Raw genomic sequence first — 23,893 nt, 5'->3', positions numbered from 1 at the left:
CTATAATCAGCCAGCACTCTGCATGAAAGCATTTGTTTAAATGGAATCGCAAAAGGCATGCATGTTAATGACTTCTACTGAGCACTCAGCACTCAGACTTCTTCATAAGAAAGATGCTGAAATGATTGATCTGTGTATTTCCATGTGGCCTGACCTCTGACAGGTACCAGCTGCTGGCACCTGCTTTGGCAGTGCAGTAACAGAGCATGAGGAGACTCAGGCTGCACACTGCTGAGAAGTGGTGCTCTAAAGGGAACTCCTGTGGCAATATGGTCTTCAGCCACTGACAGAACAGCACAGGGAACAGTTCTGTCCAGACTTCTATATGCATTATTTAACTGCGAGTTAACTGCAAGATACTTAACTGCAGTTGCTTTTCTAAGCTTCCTGGCATTTCTGTCCTTTTCCTGATGCAGACATGATTTTGGCTATTAGTTAGGTGGTGAAGTTAACCCACAAAGCACAGCAATGGCAGCAGTGAGAGATGAAGATTCATCTAGTTCTTGTCCCTTAGTGGTCATACCAAAGAAAGAGAGCAGAAGAGAAATGAGGTTGCTTGTGTGTGAAATGTGGATTCACATGTCTTCCTTCCCCTTGTGAAAGTCAGAATTCCTCAAATGAACTATTAACTTAAGTGGAGGTACTCATACACTTATCAGTAATCACTGTACTTAGCTGATTTCCAACATACATAAATAATATTCCACTTCAGAAATAAAATCAACCTCCGAAATAAAATAAGAACGTCTTTAAAGCAGACAAACAATAAAAAGTCTGCCTAAACATTTTTCTTCCTTCAAGTTATGCAGATTCATACAAACCAATTTTATTTTCATCTTCTGGATGGGAGCTCAGTTTTCAGTCACTAATGCAACTCAAGGCATACAGAGATTAGGACCAGAAATTTTTCAGTTACCTACAAACTCGACCAGGGAACAAACCAAATGCTTGCTCTGTAGATATGCCCAAGAACAGCAGGGAGGTCAGCACTGCTAGTGAAACAAGAGGACATAGTAACTGGGAAAGACTGACAGAAAGAGGAAATATAGCTGGTAGGAGGAAGAAGTTCTTTGTCCTGTTCAAGAAAAAGAATGCTTTGGTGAAGAAAGCAATGCTTCTCACTAGATCTTCAAATTCAATGGTATTTTTCTGATGTTATCAGAATATGATATCATGGCATATTTCTAATTTGTATTGAAAAAAAAGGTAGAATATTGCCTTTCTAGAACATGTAATTTACAAATTTTAGAATATCTAAAATAGAAAGTTTCTACAGAACTCAGCTTTGTATTTTTAATGTTTTACTATGTTATCTTTTCTACATAAGTATTTAAATTGGCAGTGCCTAAACTCTCCAAGATATTGCATTAATTTTAATTTTTTTAAAAATATTAAAGACATCCACCTTATGAAAAAGTCCGTATTGCTGGTAACTACTAATTTAGTTAATCAGAGGGAAGTAATTTTTCCTTCACGGTAAAGATTTGTTCTTCACAGGTCTTATTGCAGCAAATAGTAACAAGAACAGTACTTATTACTGTGAATATTTTCAATTAAGTCTCAACATGATTTCATAGACTGAGCTAAAAATAATTTTTGCTGGCACCAAATTCTAACCAGACAAGGGCCAACCCAAAATATTAGAGTACTATAGTTACAAAACAGAATAAAATCTGATTGTAACTTTTGGAGCAGAGATTTAATTAGTATAAGAAAACAGATATAGTTTAACATTTCATATTTTAATTCAATGATCATGACAGTAAAAAATTCAACACTCTCATTCACACAAGCATATGCAAGCATAGAAAAAACTCCTAAAAGAAGATAGAAAAGGACAAGCCCCCCCTCCCACTGTTAAGGAAACTATGTTTCACTTACCTTGCCAAAAAATGTAAGACTGCTAAAAAAATATCTCCCAAAGGATCTGTTTATCTTATATAGGTAGACCCAGAACCAAACACAAATTATTTAGGGATAAGGAAAAAGTATTTTTTTCATTTCTTAATTGGGAATTCACCTTTTCCTAGACAGACCGCATTACAAATGGTTTGCAAACAACTTGAATGTTTTCGTCCCTCTATGAAATAACAATGTTCTCAATAACAACATTTTGCTCCCTGAGCATGAAAAGCGAGTTTAACTGAACTCACGTATGCCTAACAGTATTAGAGAAAAATGTATCACTATGTTCAAGGAATACTCAAAAGCTAACAAAATAACAAAACTTGTACTGACATTTAAGAAAAAAGTGGAGGAATTCCGCAGTTGTAAACAACCAGAATATAAAATACTGTATCAATAATACACAGTTCACCACTGCACTCCTTGAGCTAGATTCTCACGTTTCCACTTCATTTAGATGCGCTTGGGATGTCTTTATCCATTTCCTCAGTACCCACTGGCAAAGCATTTGGTATTTCTAAAGCGTAAGGATGTGTTTTACTTTCTTAAATTAAAAAAAAAAAAAATAAAACTTTAACCTGTAGTTCTCCAATAATTAAGAAGCACAATGTACAATCCAAAGGATAGAAAAAATAACTTCATAACTTCATTTTCATGTTGTGCTAAAACAGAGAGTATTGACAAGTTTTATATTATGGCACTCCATTGACTTCTGCTTGTCTCAGGTAATTTCTCTTTTCTGTTCTTTTCTTACCCTCCCCTGTGTTTGTTTCACTTCTCTATACAGACTGCAAAGTAACAAATGAATGAAAAACAGTTTAGTATTAGATACAAGTTCCTAGAATGCACAGGAATCTGTCATCTCACTCCAAAGTAAAAAAACTGGAAAATCCTGCTCATAGCCCCAGTGGCACATAAGGTCCTCAAATTCAGTATTTTTGTCCTAATTTTCCTTCTGATTTTGATTCTGTACAAGCTGAGAAACAACTGACTTGCCACCACGGAGATGGTAGGGCCCTATCCTAAACCTGAGCATTCAGAAAACACAGGTCCTGCACATTCTACCTCAGGGACAGATCTGATAAGTTTTTAAAAATGCAGCTGCAGAACCTGGGTTAAGAAATTTGGTTTTGACTGCTGCTTTATTTTATTATGTCTCTAGAGAAGCAGAAACCAAATGTCTCATATTGCAACTAATCAACATGTATCTGTGATTGGAGATCTGTGTTCAGAGCCCCTCCCCTTGCTGAAAATAAAGTTTCCCAGTTTCTTGGACATACATCATCTGGCATGTACATGAGATGCACTATTTTGCAAATGGAAGTTTTTGCTAGCACCCTAAAAAAGAAAAAGGTTGACCCAGTATGACAAATAAGATACAGATAAGAGACCTGACTGTAGGCTAATAGTAAGGGGAACTTGATTGTGAGCAAAAGGCTCAGCTTCCTCATCAAATGGCTGCTTGTGTATTCATCAATGGTGCACTTAAATAATTTTAAGTTACTCTGTTAATATAATTTCTCCTGTAGGACTCTCTGTTAAGAGTTTACTGGTAGTGGCACATGTAAGTTCTGGGTGATAGCATCATCACTCTTGCTCCCTGGAAGACAAAACCAGTCTGAAGAGCCTGGAGATGCAGTGAGTCACAGCCCCGCTCATTGCACACAAAGTGCCTGGAAATATGGATTGCACAACTGCATTCTCAGTACCTGCATGATTTCCCATAGTCTGTACATCCTGTGGGGTGCTTAAAAGCAGTTCTGTAACTTTTCCCTCCCTGTTTTATCCTACAGAGACCACGGATTGCTCATGTTAGCAACACAGACACAGCAGCCAGCTGAAATGGGCAACAGGAGAGTGCAGCCAAACTGAATTTTGTTAGGACAGCAACATCCATGGAACTTGGACACCATTCGAGGCCAGAGAGCTGTTCTGAATTAGTCTGCACAGCATGCCTCTATTACCACCTTTTCTTTTGAGGCTATTTTCATGATTTTTTACTTTCAGGCAATTATTCTATCAATTCTATCCTTATAAAGAGAATTCCATTTATCAAAGGGTTATTAATAGTATTGATAGCATGATAGTCTTAAAGACACATATTCAATATTAAGATACAGCTTGCCAAAAGACATTAAATATTGCATTCCATTTAAGTAGAAGGAAAGAAATCCTGTATTATTATGAAATGTTAAATTAAAAAAATATGCAGCCTTAATGAATCTGTAAATATAACTCTAATATGGTTTTTTTTTGGTGTGCAGACAAAACAAAACTGTTCAACAGCAAAGTACTACAGCCCTCTTTCTACTGGCCTTGGGAGATCTGAAGTAAATCTCTCTCCACAGAACAATGTTATTTAGTGACAATGGTTCACAGAGCAATGGATAGATGACTATTGTCCCAGAATAATACAAAGAGTACTCATTGAGATGGCTATGTACAAAATTGACAAAGCTAGAAATATTATTTAAACAGAGCAAAAAACACAACCAAATTTTCTTCCTTGAAGTATAAACTACATATATACACAGAATTGTAACTACAGATAAGTATCTGAGACATTTCAGGCAAAATGAAAACTGAATTATTGCCAAGATATGAGATTGCCCTATAAAATTCTTTTTTTCATTCTCAAGTTTCATTAGAATGAAATCAGAGCCCTCTTTCACAGAATAATGAACAAGAAATTCTCATATATCACATGTTAACTAAGGGATTAAAAAAATCCCAAAAGGAGTTTTTAAATGGAAACTTTCTTAAGGAAAGCCACTTTTCCTTATGTAAGAACACAAAAAATCCAAATCTTGTTTACTGCAAAACCAGAAATAATACAGCTCTAGAGTTTGGGGTTTTTAATGAGATGTATATTATTTTTTAGCAGAGCTCTTATGAGAATTCTTCCGCTCTGAAAAAGAAAAATAGTATAGCAGTATCCTTACCAAGAAAGATCACCCTACATTTCTCTCTATTTTTACCTCTAATTATGAAAAAAAAATCAAAAAAAAAAAAAATCTAGTGGAAGGTCAAGCTAAATGTTCTGATCTCACTTAGAACTTTCTCCTTTCCCCCCCCCGCCTTATTAATGAGTTCAAGTAGTAATATAAGTAACTTTCTTTTTAAGTAAAGAAATGCAGAAAATTGATTTTTTAATGATGAGTAAGGATTTTTTTTAATACCATAAATGCTTACAACCAGGGGGATTAGTTTTACTTCTACCACAGGCAGATGGAAATCTTACAGGTGTACACCTCGTTGAGTTGATAACGATGTTACAGAAAAGTTTGATGAGTAATTTGTGACTGAGGCAGTATGGCTCAGTTGGTGTATATGATCTGCACCTTTTTTCCTCAAATGAAGCCATTTATTCTTACTCTCCATCTTACCACAGGGCTTCCTTCTCATCTGCCTGGAATTTCTCCTCCTATACGGCATAAGGTGTCTCCCACACTTTGTTGTGAGAAATGTCTTCTGGAGGACTTCTATAAGATCATAGCTAGCGTTGGCAGGAGTTCAGTTCTGGAATCTCAACTCTGTGTTTGTTTTCACTGCGTCCATCTCTCAGAAAAGCTTTCTGAACATGTGAAGACTCAAATATACACCTACTTCCTCTACAGAAAATCTGTTAAGGAGAACTGCATAAATTTTTTACTGCCATATCTTCTTTCCTAGATTTTTCCTACATGTAGAGGAAAACAACAGGATTTAATGACATTTTAAAGCCATTTTAGTTTCCAATTAGAGTCTCTTTATTTATTAGCATACTTTTCAGAGTATATTTAGTAAAAGCTGATTAATTTTCTTGGTAATGTATTTATTATAATGGTGCTTTCTTTTTGATGAAGGATTCAGTTCACAATTCTGAACTAATGAGTAAGATAAATTTGCCCTAATCTCTTGTCAGCTGCTAATCCTATATTTCTATCAATGTGTTATGTGTTAATTTTAAAAGTAAATCAGATTACACATCAAGAATATTGATGCAAGTGTAATACTACACATTAAAGCAATCTATTACACTATCACTCTGTCTCTGGAGAGGAAATAAACCCCCAAATAAATGGCTTGTTTCAAATTGCCTGTATTATATATGTGATTTTAAAAAAATTAAAATACATGTCCAAATTTAAAGTAGTAGATGATAATTTCAGTTGCCATTTTGAACACAAAAATTAATTCTAGGGATAGAAAATAATAACAATGTCTAATATGTACAGAAATACACTTCTATTCAGTAAATTGAATGCTTACCATATATTATCTCACTTTAGACAATGAAAGACAATCAGTGTAGTTTCTCCTTTAGTTACCACAATTCCAAGTGATTAAGCACGCTCTTTTTAATAGGAACCACATTGACTCTATCTGTAGTACAAGATTGTTTTTATATAAATCAAATTTTGAATTGAGAAATGTGAAGTTCTATGCCACCATATGAAGACCAATGTTACCAATAGATTCTCCTCAATTATTCCATAAATTCAGGAAATTGCTCTACAAGCCACATCTTTGTTTCCTAACAGACATAAGTGAGATTGTTCCGCTTGTAAGTACAGCATTTCAGACTGCAGTTTCAGCACCCTACAAACCATACAGAATCCAAAATCTGGTTTTAAACAGAAATGAAATAAAATCTCACGCTAACTTTTTTCTCTGAGATCTAGTTCTCTTACATTTCCTCTAAGATGTAGCCATGAAATATCAAAATTTCTAAATACTTTAATCTCTTTTCACTTTGGACCTCTCCAGAATTTGTTAAAATGGAAACGCCTCATTTTGATAAAAAGCTATCAAATTCACACAACATCAATCATCATTTTGTTGGCACAGAATCAACTGCTGTTTGTACTTTTCCTACAGAGAACTATAATTTCAGTAATATATGGCGAAGTTTAATGCCAGCATAATTATGAAGGATGTCAAAAGATCTCATAACTGTGTCTCAAAATTCCACTTTAACAGGCCTATAACTTCATGCTATGTATGGCATCCTAGCAAGAGGCCTTAGGTGACACGGAGCAACGTGTTTCAATAAAGCAAGTGCAGTTCAGGCAGTGCCAGTTCCCCCAGCACCACCCGATAACGTTTACGTGTGCAGGGTCCTCTGAGCATGGCACCTTGGAGCAGCACTCTCCAGAGACACACGAGGGCACTGATTTCTATCCAAATATAGTTACACCCCCCTGCAGGCATTACTGCACTGCTCACTCTCAAGTCATGCTGTTACTTCCTTTTTTCATCTATTTTAATAGATTGCATCTACTGTAATCGCATGCCCAAAGACATGACGGGACTCAGTCTCTGAGAGTGCGCTGAGCCCTGCATGGGTGACTGAACATAGGTGATGTGTCGGTATATGATCCATGATTCTGATAATATGATTTAAACTGCTTTGGCTCTTGAATATAATCAGCCTACAAACACAACAGGTTTTGGCTAACTAAAGAAAAGACAAAATATTTACCTTGCTAAAATAGAAATGCCAGCTAAATGAGGGAAGTGAAGGCACAGAGGTATTTACCTGCCAGAGACAGTGCATGTAAATTGAAAGGGATGCCTAAGATTGAATAATAAGAGGACAGCAAAGATTTTACTCATTAATGAAATATAATTGCAATAATAGGTATGCATCTCTATAGAAGTCTGATCATCAGTTCCCTCAGGGCTGACCAGTAGGAAAACAATTTCATTACAGATATGCATAGCTAAGTTTGTTAAGTATTAGAATAGAATAGAATAGAATAGAATAGAATAGAATAGAATAGAATAGAATAGAATAGAATAGAATAGAATAGAATAGAATAGAATAGAATAGAATAGAATAGAATAGAATAGAATAGAATAGAATAGAATAGAATAGAATGCACTTTGCATTCTATTTTCCTCTGTAAAGAAAGCTGTCTTTTCCACAAGGAAGAACACCTCTGGAAATAGGACCCAAACGTTACAACATGAACTTCTTCTAACCCATCAAATGTTAGCTTCTCGAATTGATAGCTTGACTCAAGAATACGGAGTATACCTTTAGCTATTTTTGGAGTACTGGAAAGGTACAGAAGCCAGAAATGAAATTAATTCTAATTTATCTTACTACTCTACACTTCAGTATCTTGTAATTTACTGAAGTCTTAAGTAAAAGCTACCTTAAGAAAAATTACTTTTCTGTCATGCTCCTTACCCATAAAACAACTGTTCCTACCTGAAAAGGACTACAGACCAGAATAAAAAATCCAGTTCTGTATATATTTTGAGTGTCAACTTCTTAGCACTGTGACAAATAACAAGAAATAATATAATTATAATTTGAAGAGACATTTAAAATTGACTTTATAAGGCATGTATTGTAAGTCTGATACACAGTACTGAAAACAGTTATGACCTACTTTCAGAAAAACATCTGGTATAGATTTAGTTATAAAATATGAATGAAGAAAACCACTGAAATAAAATTATACTTAACAAAACACTTGAAAAAAGCTTCAGAGATACAGACAGTCATTTCTACACAGATTTCCATATGAGCACACAACTTTCTACAGAAGTATTGTTATCTTCTGATATTGGTATGCTTTTTCAAGACTGATATGTAAAGAGATATTTAGCCAGCCTATTGAAGGATATAATGTCTTCAGAAAGTACCGAGGAAATTTTTATACTTAAACCAGTTTCTACATGACACCAGTGCCCTGACACATGAATATCTCCTGCCTTTCTGTTCCAGAAAATTGTACTTTATAGGACACCTATAGGAATTGAGTGTTTTGGTTCCAGATTGTACCAACACACGATTCCTTGTGCAGGCACCTACCATCTGAGGAAAGGAACATGATGAAACAAGCAAGAGAAATTTATGAATTCATTAAACACCCTAACTGCAAGTTTTAATCCTCTGGTACTAATGCACAATGCTGGTGTCCAGCATTTTCTGTAGGATGTACCAATGGATGTAAACAGAATGGTTTGGAAGGGATGTTAAACACCATCTAGCTACAACCCTCCTGCAGAGGGGGCAGGGACACCCTCCACTTGGGTTGCTCAGAGCCCCATCTAATTTTGCCTTAAATATTTCCAGGGATGAGGCATCCACAGCTTCTTTGGGGCCCGTTCCAGTGTCTCACCATTCTCATTGTGAAGGATCTGAAGACATTCAATGTGTGACCATGGTCACACTTCATGGTGTGACCTCACCCTCACCAACCCAACAGGTCATCACGTTGTGCCACTGTAGACACAGCACCATGCACACACCTCATCCAGGGCCTGGCATGTGGGCACAGCCTGCTCACCACAACCAGCAATGCTTGTGTGACTCAGCTCTTTAGAGAGGCCAACCCTGAGCACAGGCCTGTCCCAGGGAGCAGCCAAGGGAGACAGGCTGCCAGCCACAGCCATGCAGGCTCCCTGGCTCCTGCCGCTCTTCCAACAGCACTGAATTACAGCTCCTCACTCAAGAGTTTATCAGAAAACTCTACTCATGGTCAGTGGGCCTAAAGACTTTGAGTACTCTTTGAGACACTTATATTTCACATTTGTCCCTGACTGGAGTATCTAATCAGTCAGTGGGAAACTGACTGGATGTAACAGGGAAAAACTTCAGCTTGAAAGTACCAAATAACAAAGACAATGTGGTAATTAAATCAGATCTAGACCAGACACAAAATACAGATTCTCTCTAGTGCTGAGACATACTTGAGCAATGTACAAAGAGCTGACATTTTTCATTTAGTAGCTCTTATGGCAAGAGAGACCAGATTAGACTATAAAAAGTAATGTAATGCATGGTATATGATTTGATATTCAAGTGCATCTATACAGTTACATGGTTCTGTACTATCACAAGACAAAAAATTAGATTACCAGGTAAGCAAGTGATTACTTTTTATTCTTGCCTAACCAGACATTTTCCAGATTTGTCTAAAGGTGACTTCATCTTTTACCTGTCAATTATTTCAAAGAAAATAGAAATGTACACAGTAATGTAAACTTGCATGTTTCCATTACCTGCAAGCAAGTTGGTAAAACACAAGGTTTGCTTACTGGTGGAGTCACCAGTGTCTGCATGATATTCAGAGCTTTCTCTATATTCCTTCTTTCCCCTCTTCTTCATTCCCACCTGTTCATACTCCCTTCAGTAAGTCACACAGTCAAGCTCCCTACCCTCTTCTGCACTGTTACCTCTCCTTCCTTTCTTTTTTGTAGTTCTACTCTTTACAGTATTTGAAATCACACTCACATCCCCCAAAAGTTTACTTTAGAAATTTACCACAGTTTCTGACAGTGCAAACCATTGTTTTGCTCCATTTTGTTATATGTTAAAACTCTTATCACAAAGTTGTTTATCACCATTAACAACTCTCAGTTGTTTGGAAACAACTGAGAAATGTCTTATCGGTGTTTGAATGGTGGTTAGCACAATGGAGACCTTCAGATGGGTCACACACACAGCAGAGCACTGTAAACTTATGTTGAACCATATAAAAACATCACAACAGTTTATCTTGAATACTGAGAATTCAATATATCTTCTGTATATACTTTGAAATATATTATATATATGCATACTTATATAAATTGCTTAAATGCTTCTTTTATATGAATGTTATTCCAATGCAAATAACTTTTTCCCGTGTTAAATACATTTGTCCTATACTGTGTCATTATTTGACATTGAGCTTTTCAGAGTGCATTATATGGATTTTCCCCAAAATAGGAAGAAATAGAATAAAATGTGTAAGATTTAAAACACTTTAAGCATCAAAGCAGAAAAACTCTCCATTTTCCTAGGTAGCATTTCAGCATCCAATTTGAACTAAGAGATAGAGAAAAGAGGAAAACTTCTACAGATGGCAAATATGCTTGTAGGCTGAAAAAAAAAAAGTAATTAAAAAGCAATAAAACATTTTCATAAAAGTAATATAGCATAATTTTGTTCAGGAAAATTGTTTTCCTTCAAAATAAGGTTGCATGTTCAAAGGTGAAAAAACCTCATGTTGAAACACCCAAACACTATCTGTGATAAAACAAAAGGCATCTTGCAACATTTCAGCAACCCTTCACAGACTTCTGTAAGGAATCCCCCCAAATGGAAGTACAGCTCATGCTGGTTCCTGAAAAGCTGAAAAGTAAGGAATCAGGGCATTAAGAAGGTTCCGCAAAGCAGAAAATAAAAGCTTCAGTCCAACCTGAAAAGGATCTTTGCTTAAAAAAGTTTAGTAAATGTTCAGAGAAAAGAGATAATTGACCATTTTCTTCATCCCACAGAATATTGTTGATGAGGCAACTTCAACAGGATCTTCAACTGATTAAACTGTAATACATAAGGATTATGTACATTTAAATGGTAATTTGAAAGAGGAAAAAGAAAAAATCTAGTTCCTACCAGTTTGGCTGAGTTGTGACGTGCTACGGCTTTTTCTTGACAGCCCCACGATGGCGACCATCTTTGCACCAATGCTGGAGCGTCTCTTTTTGCTGCCACCACCAACAGTGCCCACTGCCGTGTCCGACTGGCTGCCGTCGTTCTTCTCCAGCGTGTACATCTCCCCACTGATGCTGGTGCTCTTAGTCATGTTCTTTCCTGAGATGGCCATCTGTCTGCTTTGCATTTTGGATGTAAAGACACTGTCAGCCAGTTGACGGATAAACAGTGCAGACAAAGAGTAAAAAGGGGAAGACAGAAAAGGACAGGTTTCAGATAGAAGGTTTTGGGAGACTGGAGGGTAAAAGCAGCTAATCACACAGGTAGGGTTTGGCTTTAAGAGGTAAAAGGAGAAAATTTACATCTAGGTTCTTGGTTGGTCCACTGTAAAAATACTTGACTCATCAAAATTGTGATTTAAAATACAAGCTCTTATTTAATGACTGTTGTAGTTAAGGCCTTGTGCTGCGGAAGAACTTGGAATGTAACGGAAAGTTAGCTAACCCCCCTCTCTGTTAGGATAGTAAAACCTTCTGCAATTAGCCAATAGCACCTAAGTGTGATGTAAGCAAATGGGAGTAACACAGTGACCCCAGACTATAAAATGTTAAGTTTCCCTGCAATAAATCGCCATATTTTGCCATCCATCACATTGATGCAGTGGGATATGGACCGCGCGGCTGAGGATAGCCGCCCGTGCTGGTTCCAGCTAGGGTACCAGCCAGGGTACCAGCCTCGCTTGAACCCCGACAAATGACTGACTTAAAACTTATTACCAACAAAAGCATACGAAATAATTAATGTATCCAAATATAATATAGCCACTATTTGTTTATAAAATTTAAGTTCTGTCAATAGTGCTGTGCACCTCTTCTTCTCACATATATACACACAAATAATGTATTTTTCTTTGGGAAACAGACACTTGATTCATTACTGAGTGGAAAAGCACATCAGTCTGAAGCCCATTTTTGGTTACTAAACATTCAGATATTTCAAGGATGTTCTCAGTAATCTGGTTTAGCTCAGTCACTGTACAGTAATGAACATCCATAGGTCTTCCCTCCATCTCTGCATCAACAAATACAGGTACTACATATGTATTTCACACAACACTTGACTGTTACGTGGCATGGATCATCAGTACTGATAAAATGGAATTCAATTCTAATGTATCTTTTGTACTCATTTAGGGACTGTGTAAATGTGCTCTATGTGGCTGCACACATCTATTTGGCTAAACTATCTCCTGCAGCACTTCACGCGTCCCAGGGGAACCTGATCTACCAGAGGTCCAGGCTAAGGGACCTTTCCTTTCCTCAGAAATGGCAATCTACACTGCTGACAACAGCACTTATCCAAATTTTGCCTTGACATCCAATTGGTAGGTGTCTGAACAAATATCCAGAACTGGAAGCTCTGTGGGGTACATGTGAGGCTGAAAATATATAAAGAATTTTCTATTTCTATTAAGTTCTTGCACTGAACTTAGACTTTTATTATTCTTTTCAGTACAGTGCTTCTCACCAAAAAGTCCCCGTGAGACGCCATTTTAAACAATCCACAAAACTGTGGACTATTTCTGGAACTCAGGGGAAATTTTTTTTTTTTTTTTTTGTTTAATCACCAATATATAAAGGCTAAAATTAATATTTTTGCTTTTTAAACAGGTTTTCAAATACATGCAAAGGCTGTTGCTATAACTTTAGTGCTCAGCAAATGTCTCTAGAGCAAATTTTTCTGAGTATAGAAAAATATATACTCCTCTTCCCTTACCTATCATGGCCTGAAATCTATTACATATAAGGAAGGCATTATTTTTTCTTTATGAAGTTCTTTGCAATACATATTCTGTCAATTATTTATCTATGGAATTAATGCAGTGCACTCAAAAGTAAATGAAGCCTTGTGGCTTAGCCACAACCTACAGGGAAAGCCAAGAGCTAGTTCATAGCAGAAGTAGACCTTTACCATTGAAAAAATGCTGGGTGTACTTCTCCTGAAGTCACAAGGAAAAATATGAATGAGAGTTTGGATCAGCAGATGGAGAAGCACAAAACAAAGCTGAGCGAGAGCCATAGTGGCCTTGCCTGGACACAATCACAGAAGACTGAACACAGTGGTAACCTGAAAGCTCTTTTCTTACCCTCTTTTAGGTCTCTTTGTTGTTATATGTTAGTACACACTGATTCTCACTGGTGCATTTATCACCAAGGGAGGAGTGGGATAGGATGTGGGTAAAAAGGAAGGCAGGGAAACAGTAAAAGAGAATTTGTATTTCTGTGTCTTATTAGCACCATGTGAAATTACTTGTTAGAGGATAACATCACATGCTGTATTTTTATCAAACACCTCCAAGAATTCAAAGAAAACAGATGACACAGAAACTAGTTCTCAGTTTCAACATTATCTTGCATGTAAAAAATACTGGAGTTCTAGAATAAACATTGCTGTGAAGAGCTAGTGTCTTCAGCTTTATCTCAAGCGAAGTTTTACTAAAAATCTGAAAATTAGAGGCCCTTATTGTGGGAAATGAAAAAATAAAAACTTCCACAGATGCCGAGAGGTTCAGTCTGCAGCCTTGGAAAGAGCTTGGGTTAATGTAATGATGAAGGTACACAGACATTGGGTAGAAAAATTATAAACTTATAATGTTCTTATAGTCATAAGAATATGCCTAGAGTAGGGAAGAAATTATATTAGGTAAACTAGTTTGAGGTTTGAGCTGTAATAATCTGACTTACAGAGTAAGTAAGAGATCTAGAAACTGTTATAGAGGTGTGTGTATGAGTACGTGACCTGTCAGCTTAGTGGCTAACAGACAGAGACAGTGCAGCAAAATTAAGCAAAGGTGATAGGTTAATAAGTGAAAACAAGTTTCATGTCAACTGTCTATTGACCAAAAGGTTATATATTGTTGTGTGAAGAAGAAACCCGTGACTACCTTGAGCTACGCCTGACTTGTTCCTCTAAATCTCACGCCTTCAGACTGACATCTGTCTTACTTGAGCAATAAATCATCTCAAAGCATGGTGGTCCCATTCCTCGTTATTCATCTTGACACCTTATCCAGTAATACTGTTTTGAATCCAGGTTCTCAAAGGAAATATGATTAATGTGTGCTTTCAGTCAGGTCTGTCTCTTTTTAGTACTTTTTAAAAATCAGGTCAAATTTGACAGAGCAGTAGGAAAATAAAGTTATTTAGTTTCCAAAACTGTTTTGAAAACAGATCTCTGGAGAGAGATCTTACGAATGCTTCTTTGGGAAAGATTGCAGAAGAAGTCATTATTGAATCTTTCCTAGTAGAAGCCCATTAGCATATATAGGCTGATGGGGAAAGTAAGTTTTTTCACTGCTTGCAGAACAATCAGTGATCTATTTTTTTCAAAAAACAATATCCAGAAAATCAGTGAGTTCCTGTCATATGGAGAATAGTAATTAATGCATTGTTTTAGAACTGATATTACCATTCAATAAAGGTCCTATATCATCAGTGGAAACAGAAATATTCTGCATTTTAATATAAAAAGTTACACAGAAGAGAAGGTCACTATTTCCTGAGTTAAATGTGCCTCTGAGGTGCTTTTTGTGTTTTTGCCAAGATTTATAGTTCTATCTAAGAGGAATAGTTGCCCTTATTAAAGAAATCAGTGTGTTAAAAGAGTCACTATGGTTTCACTGTGCAGTTAGGTATGAAAGTACTATGAATTACTAGAGTTTTCTTCTTGGCTGCTGTTTAAAGGCTTCTGTATCACAAAATGTTTTGCTGTGTACTCCTGCCAGTAATGATGCAGACTTCTATCAGAAACCTTTTCTTGCCCAACTTTTTGAGAAAGGTAGGAAAGGGAATTCAAATGAGGAGAAAGGGATTTAGATTTAAGTGGCTATACCAAATACTAGTACGAATGGCTGATACCAAAATTTAATTCACAAACTTCAATTATTTTTTTTCCAGTAGAGCTCTAAAACTATTTTCTTCAATTAAAGGCTTGGGGGTTTACCCCTTCTCTAAAAGCAGCAGAGAAGACATCTTTGCTACTGTCCTAACCAGCAAACAGCCCTTGGAGAAAGCCATCTCATAGCAGGGACTTTGTTGCTTTGCAATTCCTCTCTAAGCAAAAAAGCTTGGAGAAATACGTGCTAGGAGAGTTCTGAGTGGTTTATAGTGCCTCACAATAAACAGAGAGTGGTCATGAGCACTTCCTTCATCAGCACTCTGAATCCTTCCTGGCCATCCAAACCCTCATTCACTAATTTTTCTTGGCAGACACTTGATACCCTCTCCAGTACAAACCATCTTTCTACCCAGCCTGTCTATTGACAGTGCCACAAATGGATCATTCCCAGAAAATCTGGGTGTTGTATGTCAGATTTGGTTCCTTTCAGGGGTAATAGAAAGGTTGAACTCAGAGTAAAATTTAGAGAGTAAATCATACAACTTTTTTCCTTAACAAGAAACAGAAATTACTGGAAGTTTTCTTTATAAGTACATATACACAAACAAAATCTCACGGACATCCAGTTAAATATGTTCAACAGTATTTTAGAACAGACATTATAAAAGTAATGTATGAAAATGTATGAGTTAATTAATAGATATGCAGTAAAAATAGGGTTCCCAAGGTGTCCTATAAGATAATAATAATTTTTTAAATATCCTCAGCAAAAACAATATACAGCCAGATGCTGGGGGGAAGTATTAAATAAAGGGGGGAATAAAGTAATTATCCTAGTCCAACTAATATGTGCATAATGACATAATAATACCATTATTGAAACCAAAACAAGAGCAAAATTAGCACACAACCCCAGCTATGTGGCAGCCCACAGCCTACAGCAAGAGCAGAGTGAAGGTGGCAGCAGGCTATTGCCTTTGGCTTAACAGAACCAAATTAAAGAGGAGAGTGAAGGGCAAACCTCACACAGGAACGTTCCTTCCTGCACTATCCCAAACTCCAAGAAACCACCTGAGGAAACCAAGAGCTGGAGACAGGTCTCAGTGTAAATATCTTTTCAGACACTTCCATTTCCAATGGAAAAAGATAAAGAAAATACACATAAATTTTAGAGGAATACATTCTCAAAGCTAAAGCAGAAAGTTCTTAAAAAAAAAAAAAAAGATAAAATAAGACATTAGAAAAGAAATTACAGTAAGATATCTATATATACTTGTAATTTAAAGCCAATGGTGGAGTATGAGAGCCCAAACACTAAACAGTATTCTTAAAAATATACCATGTTAGCCAGCTGAGGAGAATCAGACTGACAGATACTTGTGATGTCAAAAGTATTCTAAGTAAGTTTTGAAGTTTATTTGCTGATAATACTAGATTAGGAGAAATTCCTGACTACCTTGAATGCAGAGATGCTCAGCAGAGACTTTGACAAATTAAAGGTCTGGGAAATCACCAACCATATAAAGTTTAATGAAAACTAAGCACTGGATTCTGCACCTGGGATGGGGATTGGATGTACAGACTGGAAAATGAGAGTCTAGAGACCAGCACCACAAAAAGCAACCTGGGGGTCACTGACAAGTTGACCATGAGCCAGCAGTGCCCTGCCATCCAGGAGGGCCAGCCCTGTCCTGGGGGGCATCAGGCACAGCATCACCAGCCAGGCAAGGGTGGGGATTGTCCTGCTCTGCTCTGCTCTGCTCTGCTCTAGGGCGGCCTCACAGTGCGTGCTTGGGGCAGTTTTGGGCACCACAAAATAAGAAAGATATAAAGGCATTAGAGGCCACCCAAAGGATGGCAATGAAGATAGTGAAGAGCCTTGAGGAGAAACTGTATGAGGAGCAGATCAGGTTGCTTGGTCTGCTCATTCTGGCGAAGGGGAGACTGAGAGGAGACCTCATTGCAATCTGGAGGTTCCTCATGAGGGAAAGAGGAGGGGCAGGCGCTGATCTCTGTGGTGCCAGTGACAGGACCTGAGGGAATGGCCTGAAATTGTGTCAGAGGAGGATTAGGTTGAATTTTAGAAAAAGGTTGGGCCCTGGAACAGTTCCCCAAGTGGGAAGTGGTCACAACACCAAGCCTGACAGAGCTCAGGAAGTATTTGGACAATGCTCTCGGACACTTGGTGTGACTCTTGGAGCTGTTCAACGCAGGGCCGGGAGTTGGACTTTGATGATTGTTTTGGGTAATTTCCAACTCAGGAGTTTCTGTGATTCTGTTAAATTTAATATGGTCCTTGTAGCCAATGAGAAGTTCTGTGCCACACCCAGAGCAGTTAATGAAATGTGTTAGGCCTGTTCTCCGGCCTTGACAGCCTGCAAACACACAGGCTAGCTTACATTAGCTTACATCCTGCCCAAAACAGGGTTTTATCAGGCATCCTGCCTGGAGGAAACTGAGCCCAGCTCATTCTATTTCATAAATTGTCTTTGAATCAGGGGCATCTTATCAATGTGTCCAGCACAAAGCTATGCCAAAGAGAGCACAAGCTGTTTAAACAATATAGATGATCAAGACTATGTCCTGGCCCTATCTTCCTTACTGGTCTAGACTAAGCCTTAAATTCCTTGATGAGATTAGAAATCTCAGATTGTTTTCAAATTATGATTTTCAATAGTCCAATTCTATCCCAAAAGCTTTTTCTGAAGGCTTTTAAAGAAAAACAGTAAGCAACCATAAAACAGCTGTTCAAAGACAGCCTTCTGGAATTGCAGTGTTAAGGTTTTGGATTTCTTAAAGGCATTAATCTTCACGGTCTCTTTGCAGAGACTCACCTGTTTTCAAAACCGAGAGTGTAGTTACTCTCTGGAAAAAATGTGCTTTCAAAGTCTTCCAGACACTTACTACAGCAATCAGAAATTATATGGTTTTTCTCTCCAGTTTGTCAATATTTGTACTGAATTACTGAAACATTAGAAAACACTACTAGAGAAACTTCAAAAAAAAAGATGATTAGAATTGGCTACTTGGAAAACAATCCTTTCTGAAATTGTTGCATAGCCAGAGGGGAATTCCATAAAGTGCCTAAGGAAACCCTCATAGAAGAGAAGCAGACAAATAGGTCTCACAAGAAGATCTTTGATTTAGCCTTGGTATCTCCTGCTTTAGGCAGACCATTCCCTTGATATCTGATCAAGATGGAAAGAAATTGTTTGTGAGGTTTGGGTTAAGGAGAGGGAAGGTTTCACAGTGAGAAAGGATCCTGTCCTAAAGGGAGAAAAACTGATTTAAAGCCACTTTAACCTGGGACAGTATGTGGCTTGTAACTCTTGCACTGGTTAAGATTGACTGCACTGTGGGAAAATGTTCTAGATCCTAAATAGGTTCCAGATAAAAACTTGGTTCACTCATTATTTTTGGGTGCTAGGTATTAAAAACAAGTCAGAAGCTTCATCCTACCTCTCTCAATTTCTGATGGACTTGAAAGCATTTAATAATCTTACAAGGAAATACTAATTTTAGAACTACTTGATACTATTTTGGCTGTTATATTTTCCATGAAGCAGATGCAGACACAATAAATGCTCATTGTAACATATGTAGTAAATGGAAAATCTCGTCCTGTTGCCATAGGTAAAAACCTACACTCTTTGGCTGCAGTTTTTTAATTAGTTCCAGAGTTGGAAGGCGTTGTGGTCAGATTCTTGTCTACAGAAACAGAAATATTTTCTAAAATCTGGCTGATTCATACAGCAAGTGCCCAATTTCATCAAGAAGCATTTTTTTAGACCAGAAAACCAAAAAAATCCACCCCAAAACACAAACTAAAAGCCCCACACTGATAGCACAATCCATCTGCCAGCTTGAAATAAGTCCCAGTGACAGGAATCCCAAAGTTTACACTCAGTCTCCTTTTCCCTCTTCACTAATCTAGTAAATTCTGCAGTAGTAATGTACTGCTAAAGATTTATAAAACTGTCTTTTAAATCAGGCCCTGGCTCTGAACCACACTAATCTGTGGCAGAAAGCAGCACAGGGAGCAGTACAGAATCCTTATACCCAGTGACTTTGTAATCACTAACAATTACAAAGAATATCACTTATTATACAAAGACTAAGTAAAGATGTAACAGATGTTATCTGTTTCAATGAATGATAGACTAAAGTTATTATGAAAAATTTGGGGTTTTTTTCACTTATTAATGAAGACACTTTCATAAAACCAGTGTTATGAAGCACAGGCATTTTTCCAGTCTACAACGCTGTTAACACTTTTAAATATGAAGGAGAAGGTATCAGTACAATTCCTTGTACTGCATATTGTTGGTGGGATTTTTGAGGATGCTCTTGTATTTTTCAGTTGTCTTTACAGCAGCACTGGAAATGACAGCTTGTAATCTCATTGCTCTGCCCTAAGCATATGTACAGAGAATCAAATTTACACAAGTCATTTGGCAGACCTTTCAGGTTTCTTTATTTTAAAGTCAAAGCAAAAATAATATTATTGCTCTCCAGCTCAGTTTTCATTAGAACCCCAATTAAAATAAGGCATCCATAATAATGAAAATCCACGTTGCCAAGTGTGTAGTTCAGCTGTGGGCTGTGGGTCCTATAGAAAGGATTTAAATGATTTTTCAATTGTTGTAATGGATATTTTCTAATACATGTCTCCTGTGAGACTGGAAGACCCACTGAAGACTTTGTTTACTGCTTTTTACAAGCAGGAGATTAATTTTAATGCCATTTGTAATAGACCTGTTAACTCAATCAGAGATGCTCTTATTTCATTAATTTACTGAAGAAATTTAACAAAAACAGCATTACGGGGACAGCTGTGATGTAGGAAATAACATTTCCATGGGAACAACGCTTCCGGCCAATATATGTACTTGTCTGCCAATTCACATCAAAGAGAGACATTGCAGGTTCAAAATTATAATGACTTAGTCTCTGGACATCCACTTGGTCAAAAATTATTCTATTAACTTATTGGTGGTATAAATCTCTAATAGCTACTGGACTGACTTAATTATTAGGTTTATTTTTTAAATTATAGCAAGAAAGTTGGTGGGAAAAATAGAGCAGTGTTTATATAATCCATTTTGTTATGTCTATTACTATTCAAAGAAAACTAGTGGCAACATCTCAAAATATAAGTAGCAATATTTTGATATGAAATTTCTTTTTTCAAAGGTCTCCTTCATTACAAATCAGGAATACCTCACCTGCTGCAGTGCATAGGTTGACTTGAGCTGTATCTCCCCCTCCCTGGTAGATGTAAAGCTATCTACACTGCTTTATTATTATAAACTAATAAAAGTATAACTTCTTCCATGACATCTCTAGCAAATTTTTTTCAAATAAGAACAAATGGCAAAGTCATTTGGGGTCAGGGCATTATTTACAAAACATAACCACAGCAAATGAATGATGCAGAAAAAACACTGTAACAGAAACTGTAGCTGTTTCCAAATGCTAGCAGTTGAATTACACACAGGACTTCAGAGATTTTTGATAAGATTTGTCACCTTCTCTGATACAATAATAGGTTATTTTTAAAATAAAAATACAGTTGATATTATTTGTTAATTTAAATTGCAGTTATAATGAAGATTATATTAATATTTGTCTAGTGTTGATAAATTTTCAAGTTTTCCTCTACAAAGTTACAGAAAAGCTTTATTACCCTCCTTACAGTAATGAATCTTTGATGAAATCCCTTTCTTTGATACAGTGAACTAAACCAGTCATTTACTCTGTGTGGATGCAAAAAAAGTCTAGCAAGAAAATTAGTTGAGGTCTAGAAGTCTTGAATTAGTCAGCTGTCGTATTCATTGGTAATAAAAGAAATCCATAGGAGCTCAGAAAGTTTGGCAATAATTTACATTGCAGTCAAAGACCAAGTGAGCTTTGAATAACACCCAAATTCTTTTAGTTTAGAAAGCATCTTTCTTTTTTAACCTCACCTAGAAAAGAATAAGTTGTGTTTGTAAAAGCTGGGTAACAACTAGCCTGCTAAATTAAAACTGATCATGAGCAACCTAATTTAATAGAGACTGTTCTCTTGCAGGAACACACCTTGCATGTACTTAATCTGAAAGTTAACTGTTGTGTGCCTGTTCCAACCTGCTGCTGAATTAGTCTTTCAACAGGGATTTGTATTTTCTGTATTAACACTGCTTGTCGCAATCTACACTTGTTAGTGCTGCTCAGTGTTGTTTCTGGAAGGGCTGAATAGAGCTCTATGAAATGAAAAGCAAGCAGTGAATTGCTAAAACAGATATTAAATCCAGTATGTGTCCCAGACCATAAATCACCAGAGAAATAATGTAAAATCCAGTCAGGAAAATGAGAAAAAATTCAGATTTGAAGGCTGAAATGCTCAAAAATAAACAGAAGTAAGAGACATCATGTTTTGCCTAAGGGTAAGAAGGTACCATGATTTATCATCTTGCTAAACTGAAATTGCTGTGAGGGAGATTTACTTGTTTAGAAAATTCATTGACAGTTAGAAAACTTTGGAAGATAGAAATGGGGGAACTGGACAGGATGCACTACTGAGATTACATTAAGAGAAAATCACATAATACTCAGGGAAGAGCCAGATATCTTGAAAGGGCTTTTTTTGAATAAATTGCTGTCAGCAATATGGATCTCACTATAGCTGCATCTATATTTCACTCATGAAAGACTGTATTTCTTTGATTAGTACTGCACAAATGGAATCTGCTCAGGCTCATTTTAATGCTTATGTGAATGTATGTGGCAGTGGCTGTCTAAAGAATAAAACAACTCTAACACTTCCTTCATCCTTGTGAATTCGGGTTGCTTGAGGACTCTGAAAAATCAGGGTCAGAATAGGCACTGCTAAGATCTCCAAAACTCATAGCATGTCTCTGAACTGATCTTCTGGGACTGAGAACTGAACGGACATGAGCAAGAGATCTGAAGCCGTAATTACTTCAACCAAAGAGACATTATCTGGGACATCATGATCTTGCCTGTCTGACTTCTGTCACTTTGATAAAATGACTTTGAGTAGCTTTTGGTCTCTGGGGGAAATTATAAAAGACACAGAAAACTGAAGATCATCATAAAAAAGAAAACGTGAGGAAAGGTGTCTCACATCTTTCTGAACCCAAGCCTGTACCCTTTGTTTTTCTGAGCTGGAGGAGGCAGGTCTATGGCCAAATGCCCATGCTGAGACAATGTGTACATGGCCCACACCATGCAAGTTTGAAGCATCTTTTCTCTTTTTTCCTTGGGCCTCCATAGGAATGGTGTTTATGTTGTGGCTGCTATCTGGCAAGTGCTGGGCTCTCAGTGGTATTTTAAGGAAATTTGATTTCCTGCTGGGAGCTATCTGATGACACATCTCCCAGCTTGTTTTGCCAGCACCTAATGGACTTTAGGAGAAGTATGACCACCACACTGGTACAGTGAAATTACTGAAAATGTTCAGATGTTCAGTCAAAAAACATTAAAATCACATATATGGGCAATGCCCAACCAGTGGAGCATTTCCATAGCTATTAAGCACATAATAGGAACACCAGCATTGGGCCCCTTATCTCCAGTTAAAGTACAGTACTTGGTAGATGGGCCTGGCAATGTGTTTCAAAGGCAATAGCACAAATCCAGCTACTGCATTTCAGAAATACTTCTAAGAAGTAACATGAAGGGGTTTATGTTTGCTTCTTGGAAGGCTAAGTGATAAATTTATTATTTTTAATGAAGAATATTTTTAAGAATATATATTAATTTTACAGAATCCTGTCACTTTTCTATTTAAATAAAAGGTGAAAAGAGTACATACATCATTAAGACAGAGCTATATCTGTCCAATCATAATTTCCAAGAAAGAAAGAAAGAAAAAAAAAGCCTTATAAGCTTCAATAGTCAATCCCTTGTTTTTATAAGTTTCTACACCACTTTTAGTTTTTGCTGTTGCTATTGTCACTAGATCTGTTGTGCTCAATCCTGTACAAATAAAGATAAAAAAGTCTATCTATTTGAAACCTTATGATTCAATCTAGCTTTAAATACTTTCAGAAAATGAATTTTTTATAACACACTTAAAAGTGCAAAACCTAATTTCAACATTTATATTTGCTTCAAATCCTCATTTTAATTTTTTCCTTCATCTCTGCTTCCTTGCATGTCTACAGGGCTTTCTCCCTGCATTTGTTGTGGGTTTGTTTGGTTTAAACTACTGATGAACAGTTTTTAAATGAACTTTAGTAACAGGAGTGCACCAGTGCTTTATGGATCACAGGTCAGAGTTGTCTCAACAGAGGTAAAAGTGCAGGCTGCATTTCATGGAGAGGGAAGCAGTCTCTAAGATATTGCATTGTAGTCACAGTAAAAATACCTGAGTTCCCTGCTGGATGCCTTATATCACAGCTGTGGACAGTTTCAAATGACTTATTTTTACTGTTCAGCTGTTAATAATGCGTGCTTCCAAATTCACTAATTTCTTATATCCCAGTGTATCAAAATTATTTTACTAACTGTAAAGAAACCTATATATCTTTTGTATTTATTCCAACGTAACAGGAAAAAACAGATCTTCAAGGGTTTTATACACAGTGACAAATAACTTAGGTGACTTTACTAGATTTCTTAAATTATTTTTATTCCATTCTCAGTACAGATTTCATAAAAATATATTTG

General features: G+C 36.8%; 1 protein-coding gene across 37 annotated transcripts in view; it reads right to left on the bottom strand.

Annotated features, from left to right (window-relative positions):
• RIMS2 (regulating synaptic membrane exocytosis 2) overlaps positions 1-23,893 on the bottom strand; it is a 447,907-nt gene that overhangs the window by 42,455 nt on the left and 381,559 nt on the right. For 16 of the 37 annotated variants that reach the window (XM_058833029.1, XM_058833034.1, XM_058833022.1 and 13 more), the window contains one exon: positions 11,285-11,526. The exons of the other annotated variants lie outside the window; for them this stretch is intronic. In XM_058833029.1, coding sequence (XP_058689012.1) covers positions 11,285-11,526 — 242 coding nt within the window. The remainder of the gene's footprint in view (positions 1-11,284; positions 11,527-23,893) is intronic. 37 annotated transcript variants of the gene reach the window in all.

Source organism: Poecile atricapillus, chromosome 2, assembly GCF_030490865.1.
Source record: "Poecile atricapillus isolate bPoeAtr1 chromosome 2, bPoeAtr1.hap1, whole genome shotgun sequence".
Taxonomy (NCBI): domain Eukaryota; kingdom Metazoa; phylum Chordata; class Aves; order Passeriformes; family Paridae; genus Poecile; species Poecile atricapillus.
Note: the sequence above shows the minus strand (reverse complement) of the source record. Positions and strands in the feature narration are given on the sequence as shown.